The 9,520-nt window shown below is 33.7% G+C and overlaps 1 protein-coding gene across 2 annotated transcripts; it reads left to right on the forward strand.

Moving 5' to 3' along the window:
- Positions 1–316: 316 nt before the first annotated feature.
- Positions 317–6,551, forward strand: LOC122603846 (uncharacterized GPI-anchored protein At1g61900). 2 transcript variants are annotated; one of them, XM_043776671.1, is made up of 8 exons: positions 317–693; positions 1,112–1,237; positions 1,582–2,412; positions 3,251–3,496; positions 4,177–4,194; positions 4,970–5,110; positions 5,618–5,662; positions 6,274–6,551. In XM_043776671.1, the coding sequence occupies exons 2-8, from the start codon at positions 1,204–1,206 to the stop codon at positions 6,342–6,344; spliced, it is 1,386 nt and encodes a 461-aa protein (XP_043632606.1). In that variant the 5' UTR covers positions 317–693; positions 1,112–1,203; the 3' UTR covers positions 6,345–6,551. The 2 variants fall into 2 exon arrangements, with proteins under 2 accessions (XP_043632606.1, XP_043632607.1); XM_043776672.1 differs by having other exon boundaries at positions 4,180–4,194.
- The last annotated feature ends 2,969 nt before the right edge of the window (positions 6,552–9,520 follow it).

The following is a 9,520-nucleotide window of genomic DNA, read 5'->3' on the forward strand; positions in this document are numbered from 1 at the left end:
ATAACTTTAAGCATTATTTAAAACATACACATTTCAACCTATAAAATAACTACATTACTTTTATATCAATTACTTTTACATTAATAACCACACCGTTGCCTCCATCATCTCTACTTTTCGCCGTTGTCAATGTTGTCACATTGTGAGATACCCTTGTGTGTAGATTTATTGGTCATTTGGTCCTATCAAGCTCGACGTTACCCTGGGTCGGGTTAAAACAAAATAAGGTTGGTTGGGCTGTAAGACCCACCAACATGAGAATGGGCCTATATATATATGTCCAAATACTCACACAGAAAAGAAAGCAAACAAAAGAACCAACCGGAACAGACATACATAGTGGTGGTTTCTACCCCCTCTCTCTCTCTCTCCCCCAATCATCATTCACCTTTTTCAGCACTTTTTTTTTTCTTCACACACTTTTATTACAAAGATACTACAGTTTAGGGTTTTGTTGTGACTATAAAAATATTGGTAGGAAAAAAGAAAGATGTATGATTTCTTTCTTATCTCTACTAGCGGTTCTCACTAGCTACAATCATCTTCCACAAAATATATAAGAGTGATATATAATAGTAATAATAATAGTAGTTGAAGTGTTGTTTAATAAATGACAGAGAAGGATCTGGAGGATTACTATAGTCACTTTACGACTTCTTACAAATCTCTTCAGATCAATAGCAACTTCTTTAGGTATGTATTTTTCTATTATTGTAATTTCAGCTGCTTTATTTATATATTTAAAATATTATTGTTATTGTGGTTGTTTTTTTTTTTTATATATAGATATTTTTAATTATTTATTAGCTATTTGAAAATGGAACTCATGGAGTAGAAGTGATAACTTTTAGGATGTAGGTTTTCTTATGTTATTATTCTTTGAGGGATTTGTTAAAATGGGGAAATTTTGGTTGCGAGAACTGCGAGTGGCTTACTGTTGTGTGAAGATGCCAAACTGGATGATTAGCTTTAGTCTCACTGTACTTGACTAGAGTATCCGGGTCAGTGGTACCGTTTTAGCCATCTAGGGTTTGCCATCCTCTGCATAATACATAAATCCCTGTAGTATTTTACCAATATTAAAGTTGGGTTTATTTTGAGCTTATTACAGGTACAACTCGTCTTTCAACTGGATTTGGATTTTCCGTAGACAGCGTTAGATTGTTTCTCCAGTATTCATGTTGCCAGAGGGGTAGTTAAGCTATGGGTTGTGTTAAGGCTGCTAAGCTTTTCAAAGGTATGTTATATTGTGTAAATAAGTTTTTTATCTTCATAATGTCATTTCGCTACTCTTATTTTGCCATCACTATTAAATTTTCCGTAAGTTAGTTTATCACTCACCAGATTATATGTGTGTGCTAAATCGAAAATTTAATGTGCCAAATGGGCGAGCTTTGTTGTATCTTTAATGTGCCAAATGGGCTAAATCGAAAATTTAATCTAAGAGGAGATTAAGTTTGTGTAATTTGGAAAAGTAGGAACGATTGCATCTTCTCAAACAAACAAGCATCTCACATGATGCAACTTTTTATATAGTTTTGAACTGTTTACCATTAGCTAACAAGTGCTGTTTGATTGCAGGTTCATTATGTATTAATATCTTTCTGTTAACTATCTTGAAATCCAGTTTTCTAAATGTAATTGCTGAAGAGCTCCCTCCTGCATCTCAGCTAGTTAGTCTTCCTAGTTCGGGAATATTTGAGCCTATAGAAATATCACCTTCAGTTTTACCACACTACCCCTTCCTGGGGAAGACTTTGCCACCAATGTATCCTTTCTTCCCAAAAACATACAAACCAGTCTTAACTGGTAGATGCCCGTTTAATTTCTCATCCATTTCAAGTATCATGGAAAAAACAGCATCCGACTGTTCTGCACTTTTAGCACCACTTGTAGCAAATGTTATATGTTGCCCACAGTTTGGCAGTTCACTTCACATATTTCAGGGGCATTATAGTAAAAATTCTGATAGTTTAGTTCTACAAAATACAACTGCTGATGATTGTTTCTCAGATATTGTGGAAGTTCTGGCCAGCAGAGGTGCAAACAGCTCAGTACCAGCTATTTGTTCTTTCAAATCATCTAATTTAACTGGTGGTTCGTGTCCTGTAAAGGATATAAATACGTTTGAGAAAACAGTAAATACAAGCAAATTATTGGATGCTTGTAGTGTAATTGATCCTCTTAAGGAGTGCTGCAGATCAGTTTGTCAACCAGCAATTATGGAAGCTGCTTTTCAGATATCTTCATCACAATCGACTGCTAATTTGAACACGGACACGGGCTTATCTACCCATATTGATGTGCTTAACGATTGCAAAAGTGTTGTGTATTCATGGCTTTCAAGGAAACTTCCATCAGATGCTGCAGATTCTTCATTTAGAATATTATCTGCTTGTAAAGTCAACAAAGGTATTTACACATTGATGTTTGGTTTTTGTATAAAACGAGAGTTTTGTTCATGTTCGTTTATTTAACTACGAACAGATATTTGTGAATGTTCATTCATTTAACTAAACGAACGAATACGAACAAACTTCTCGCCAAACGGTTCATGAACTATTCAGTTCGTTTACAGCCCTACACTGAAATATCAAGAACCCAGCTCATGGATTAAAAAAATAGACTAATGTATAGGTGTGTATATGACCCAAAAGTTTGATGATAATTACGTGCGTGCCACTTATCAACAGTAGAAAACGATACTTAAGGTGGCCGAAACAACATGACGTTTAACACAAACGCTATCATGATCGAGGGTTATATAAATATGAAGGCTATATTCTTTTAGTTGGTATCAAGGTCGGGAAACTTGTAACTCTGACTCTCCTCGGAGGCAAGAATTTTCAAGAGTTAGCAGCTTCTCGGGGAGTGAGGGATTACTCTGATCTGAATATTCTAAATAAAAGTACTATTGAATTTATATAGGTATAAAGATAGACTATAACATAAATGCAGTTGTTTAGAAACATTAGCTTACTCCTTCAAATACTTCAAACATATTAGTATACATTCAAAGTTCAAATACCTTAAATGAAGGGAAAAAAAAAAGAGACTGACTTTGACTAGTTTTGGAGTTTGACCCTAGATTGTCCAGCTGACCAATTTTTTAGTTTGAGTATAGAACAATCGCCTCAGCTCTGCCCTGAGTTGCGATTCCTCCCCGATCTCTCGGCCGAGATGTCTCAATTTTACAGCACTGGTTATTATGTAAAATTATATGTGAATGATATATGAATTTATATTGCAGTTTGCCCTTTGGATTTCAAGCAGCCAATTGAGGTGATAAAAGCTTGTAAAAATGTGGCAGCTCCAAGTCCTTCATGCTGTAGTTCATTGAACACATACATTGCAGGAGTACAAAGGCAAATGTTAATTACAAACAGACAAGCGATAATCTGTGCATCATTTTTGGGGTCCATGCTAAGAAAAGGCGGAGTACTAACAGACATATATGAGCTTTGTGATGTCGACTTGAAAGATTTTAGCCTCCAAGGTATATGACTTTCTATAGGTAAGAGGTGGCAAAACAAACGGGTTGGGTAACAAGTTAAAATGGTGTTCCGTCAAAGCAGTTAGCGTTGGGGGGTCAAATGGGTTTGGGTTAAAGCAATAATTATTTTATTGCAGGTTATAAATAAATGAGTCAGTCCCACATCACGACGTTAATCTATTTCTTTGTTATATATATTTAAAAACAATGTGTGATGCTATCATAATGCAAGTTGTCTGATGATAAAGGTAACAAGGGGGTTATATGCGAGTTTGATGTGTCAAAAATGACAGAGTATTGGAAATGTAAAACAATTATCATCCTTTATGGCACCTAATGTAGGTGATGCTAACTTCACCTAAATTACCCCATAATTAAGGTGTTAAATGTGATTACAAAAATTATAACGAAAATAATTATTTTTTGGATAACTTAATTGGTTGATGTTTGACTTGTTTTAGTTTAACGAAAATAATCTGTTTCCTTTTCTGGTCAAATCTTTTTAGTTTTACCCTTTAACCTGTAAGTGATTAAACATAGCCTAGATCAACTGATCTATAGGTGAAAGGGTCAAAGTTTCCACATATATAACTTTGTTATTATGCATTTGATGCTTATCTGTTTTCACCTCATCTGATCTTTTTCTTTTACCTTGCACGTGAATACAATGGTTGGCACTGAAGTAGCTTATGGAGAAGAAGGTGATCTCTATTGCCTTCTGTTATTTGAGTCTGCTTTTACTTTACATGCACTAGGATATAAATTTTCAGTATGCAACTACGGTGTTTGAAATATGACTTCTCTGTGTTTGTAGCTTATTTATGCGGAAGTATGTTTAGGTGTATGAATCGGTTACTTTCCAATAACTGAAACTTAACTACTTCTTGGGACATGTTTACCAGTTAAAGTTCAACTACATAGAAACTAGCTACATTATGCCCTACTGGAAAGAGCATACAAGAATATATTTAGTTTATATCTCTTTTTTTATTATTATTATATGAACATGTTTTTCTTCGGGTGAGGATTCCCTCAAGTTAGTAATAACTTGAGGGGTAAAGTTAGGGCAATCTCAACCCTTGAACTAAAATCAACTGTCAAGATTCAATGGTCATTTTTGAATCTTAACCTTTGCTTTTAAATCAATGTTCAAGATCCCTTCAACTTTACCCCTTGGGATAACTTGAGGGAATCTATACCCTTTTGCTTCACTATGATCATACATATGTTGTTTGGTGCAACAAGAGCCCCCCTATGTGGACATGGGATATACATGGTTCTAGTTTTTTTTATTAAATTAATTTTTTTCTATTTTGGATTTTTGGTGTCTTACAAGAAACACATTTGTTTTATTTTATCTACATGTGACTGCAACCTAAAATGAGTTCTGTGAAAAGTCTTATGATTTCATTAAGAGAAACAATATCAAATGTTACATTTATTGATTTAGGATGTTATGTACTTCTGTTCATGCAGGGTGTCTACTTAGAAGCTTGCCTGCAGATGTGGTGTATGACAATTCAAGTGGGTTCAGCTTTACATGCGACTTGAGTGACAATATTGCTGCTCCTTGGCCTTCATCATCATCCATGGCATCATTCTCCCTATGTGCTCCTGGTAATTTACCAAGGCCATTTATTGTCCTCAGATATATTTATCTAAGATCGGGGGACAACTCTCTCTCCGCTTCTGCGTGTGCACTCATTAAAAATATAAATCGTGTGGTTCGGCAGCCTGGGGGTACCTTGGGGTGAATAAAGGTTGGGTTTGCTTTACCGAAAACACTTTCCGTTCAATCCATGTAGCTTTAAAATAAATTTGATATGTGAAATATGATCACATAAGCTATATCGTTTCAGATTTTGATTAAAGTGAAGTAGCAGGTCTTAGCTGCAATATTGTTGTAGGATTTAGGAATAAAACATAACCTGGAACAATTCATTCATAAATAAATGGGTCAAAGTTCTCACCTCCATCAGAAAATAAAGTTAAACCAAAGTAATAAAATAGTCACTGAATTATGGTGATTGTTTTTCATTCCTTTTAGACTTTTTGATCTGAACAAGGATAAATCACATATAACATGATTTATATATCCTAATGTTAACCATCTTTTTTTGGCAGAGATGTCATTGCCTGCCCTACCAACATCAGAGACAGTATATCCTGGTGCGTATCTCGTAACTTAAGAGTGTTAGATACTAATGTTAATTTTATTGTTGACAGATGTTTTTGTCAGAAATTGCTATGATATACCCCTCTTCTGCCTTTGAGGCTTGAGTTTAATACTTTATACTACACATAATAAATGCATCCAAACACTATTTAAATGGATGTGATATGCGCATAATACGTACCTCTTAACCATACACAATAGAGTTGACGCTATGCAATGTACTAGCTGTATATGTAGATGTAGGTAGCTAGGTTTTGTTCCGCACATATGACGTCACTTATATATAGAGAGAACTCTTCAGTGACACATAAGTGGTAATTGCTTTATATAGAGAGAACTCTTCAGTGACACATAAGTGGTAATCGCATGTGTCCAAATATGGAGCGCTAAATTGGGAACTTTGAAAATCCCAAACTGGGAAGCTTATACATATTTCTCAAAGGATCTAAAACAATTGTCAATTTCTCTTGGACCACGCAGGGAAAAACACCTCTTATTAGTCTGCTTTTTACATGCTCATTCTTTTACCGCAAACTATTAAAAGTTGTAGTGATTGAAAGTCACTTTTATTGTATCTAAAGCGAATACTAATGTGGATGTGCAGGGTGCGACGGGCTTCTTTTGAATCTCCTCATAATCGTCTTTGCGCTTTTTATAGTTCATTTGAATGGTTAGTTGGGGAGGTAAGAAGAGAGTTTAAATTAGAGACCGATTGGAAAGTGAGTAGGTGTATATTTTGAGACATGATTTTCAATGTATAGTGTGTCCATTTATTATTGGTTTTTGTTTTTGTTCCTGTTATGGGGAATGCTACACTAAATAGTTGTATGTCTGTTTATAAATGTGTAGTGTATATATATGATAGATCACCCTTTCAGTCAACGAATGTTCATTTAATAGATCTCGGTCCAACTGTCCAAGTACTTGTTCTTCAAGACAATTTTAGATTTAAAAGGTGTAATTAAAAGTAATTTATTAAATAATAATGGTAGATTGGTAGATGTGATTTGTGTATGTTACCTTTACGTAATCATTCCATTTTTTATCGAATGTCCCCGACAACTTAAGCATATGAATTAGCGGTGGTACTGATACTAACCCTAATGTCTCCGAATAATCCTCATACAATAATACTATAATTACTAAAAATATTATCTTGGTATCAGTTTACCACCAATAAGTTTTTGTATAGTGTCGTATTGCGTAGTATTCGATTTGTGGTTAATGTGCCCTATGGGTTATGCGATGTATTCAGCCATGTTGCACGTTAGTTGGTGGCGAAATGGTCATGTCGCTGGAATTTAAACCCATCTTTGGACCGAATTGGTCTATCCTTTGATACAAGCACAAGTTTGGTTTATTCGTTTCATTTTGTGCATTATTATTGTATTCGGTGTTGAAATTTTGTTACAGCATGTATCCTGTGGTCTTTTTTTCATGTCACAACTTATATGGATGTCAGGTTACATTGATGTCATATTGTTACTTGTCATGTTTGGATGAGTGCGAAACTAGATACATGAAATAACATTTTTTTAAATTTGAATGTACACGATGGAATGTTCTTCAAATACAAACGATAGCAAGGACTATAATGTCCAATATTAACAGACAGTTATTTCAAAAAAGCAAAAAAGTAATGATAGGGTTGTCATTAAGGCTGACAATTTTGACACGAAACCTGTTAACATGACACGACCTGTTCTTAACAGGTTTCGTGTTTGACCTTAACAGATTTCGTGTTTTAACAGGACCTGTTAAGATTTGTTAAAATTTGTGTCTTTAACAGGTCTGAAGTTGTTAAGACCTCTTAGAAACTATTATAATTATATATATATACAATTAAAAAGTAAACCTTGATAAAAGAAATTTAACTCATAAATCTAACTACCACCACAACACTTCTAATTTGAAAAATTCAACCCAATTACTCCCTTCACTTTATATATATATGTACTCCAACTTCCCGCCCAGATTCAACCACAGATTTGTGACTACAACTTTCTAAATCAGATTTTTTGATCACATCTATAACTACGAGACTGACTTTCACGACCAAATTTACCAAAATGGAAGATATTTTCAGAATTTACTCAGAAATTTCTTTTTTGTTACCCAAATGCTTATAAGTTAATGCTTATAAGTTAATTTTATTTGATGATGACTTTCTTTCTTTGATGATATGTTTTTTTTGGTTAATTGTTTATAATGCTTTGTAGCTACAGTAACACAAGGAAAGTTATAATATTAGAGTTCTGAATCTATTAAGTTTGTTTGACATAATTTTAAATCTATGTATCTAGTTTTGTATGTTACTAACTCATGGGGCTTTTCGTTTATGATGTTGTATGATTGGAAAATAATGAAAGAGCTGTGTTGTTGCTAGTCAATCAAGATGAGATGTATGTTAACAGGTGAGGTAACCTTTTAATTTTCGTAAAAAAAATGACACAAATAGTTAACAGGTCGTGTTCGTGTTTGACCTTAACAGGTTCGTGTCTTAACAGGTTTCGTGTGACCTGTTATGTCACCCTTAGTTGTCATTAAAAAAACTCTAACAATAAGGAAAATGATAATGACAACCCTAACAACTTATTACATGCATAAAAAATAGTATTTTTATATATCAATAACTGCCATCTGAATTTTCACATGACTAAGTACAAATTTTAATGCATCAAATTAATTAATATTGAAAGCCTTAAGTGCCACGGAATCGAGAGCTCCAAGTGGGCTATTTTTTGTAAGCAGAACTAGCGATGCGGGATGAACCAGAAACCGGGTTACGGTGTCAAACTACGCGCAACAATACTCTAACAATAATAATAGACTAGGGGTTTAAAATAACCTTGTTATCTGTAACAATAAACACGTATAAATTTCGGTATTAAGACTAGCGGTTCCCGAATAATTCTGATATCATAATACTCCATGAACAAAAACAGATGAAAATGTTGTCTTGGTAATTTACAACCAACATTTTTTGTATTATAACTAGTAGTACTAAATTTGTAATCGATATGCCCCATGGATTTCTTGTGGCGTATTTATCAGCCACGTGGCACCGTTAAAATGTTTGAAATGGTCACATGGCCAAACTCAAATTGATCTTTGTACCGATGCAGATACTAGTTACTTTTCAATATTGCGGAATTAATTTTTACTTAATTTGAACGCTATAATAACTTTTCTAATTGGACAAATGGCTCAAAAAGATATTCATTTTGTCTATTTTTTAATCTTAAGTATCTTATTTAAAAAATCAATTAAAGGTATTCAATTTTTTATGGGAAATGATATTCGTACCATCATTTTTTATGAATGTACCACAATAAACAAATTATATAGCTGACTGTACAAGCCAGTAATGCACAGTTGTGGTACATCCATCAAAATAAATGATACGAATATCACTTCCCTTTATATATTGCCATGATTTCATTATTATTATTATTTTTTAAATGAGAGACCTATTGCTCTCTTTCTCAATTATTAACACGATAAAACTAAACAAATATCATGTATCTTAGGCTAAAAGAAGTAGGGCTAGTTGGAAAGGAAGGGATAAAAGTCATATGGCGCTATGTAAGCAAGAGAGTTTCGGTGGGAAAAGGGGGGAGTGAGGCAAGTTTGATGTTGGGGGGAGTTGTGACACTTGTCACATTCCAATCATTGGGTTTTTTTTTCACCAAAAATTAATATTTTTAAAAATAAACATCTTACTATAAATAAAAAATACAAACATAGTAAAATAAAAACTACTTATTAAAGTTTAAATACATGATTCATAAAGTTCAAACACATGATTAATAAAGTTCAAATACACACCATACAACATATTAGAATAAAAA

This window comes from Erigeron canadensis, chromosome 6, assembly GCF_010389155.1.
Source record: "Erigeron canadensis isolate Cc75 chromosome 6, C_canadensis_v1, whole genome shotgun sequence".
NCBI classification, from domain to species: Eukaryota; Viridiplantae; Streptophyta; class Magnoliopsida; order Asterales; family Asteraceae; genus Erigeron; species Erigeron canadensis.

Coding starts and splice junctions, on each gene's coding strand:
- LOC122603846 (XM_043776671.1), top strand. CDS start 1,204: ATGGGTTGTGTTAAGGCTGCTAAGCTTTTCAAAG. Junction 2,413..3,250: donor TGCTTGTAAAGTCAACAAAG/GTATTTACACAT, acceptor TTTATATTGCAG/TTTGCCCTTTGGATTTCAAG. Junction 5,663..6,273: donor ATCAGAGACAGTATATCCTG/GTGCGTATCTCG, acceptor GTGGATGTGCAG/GGTGCGACGGGCTTCTTTTG.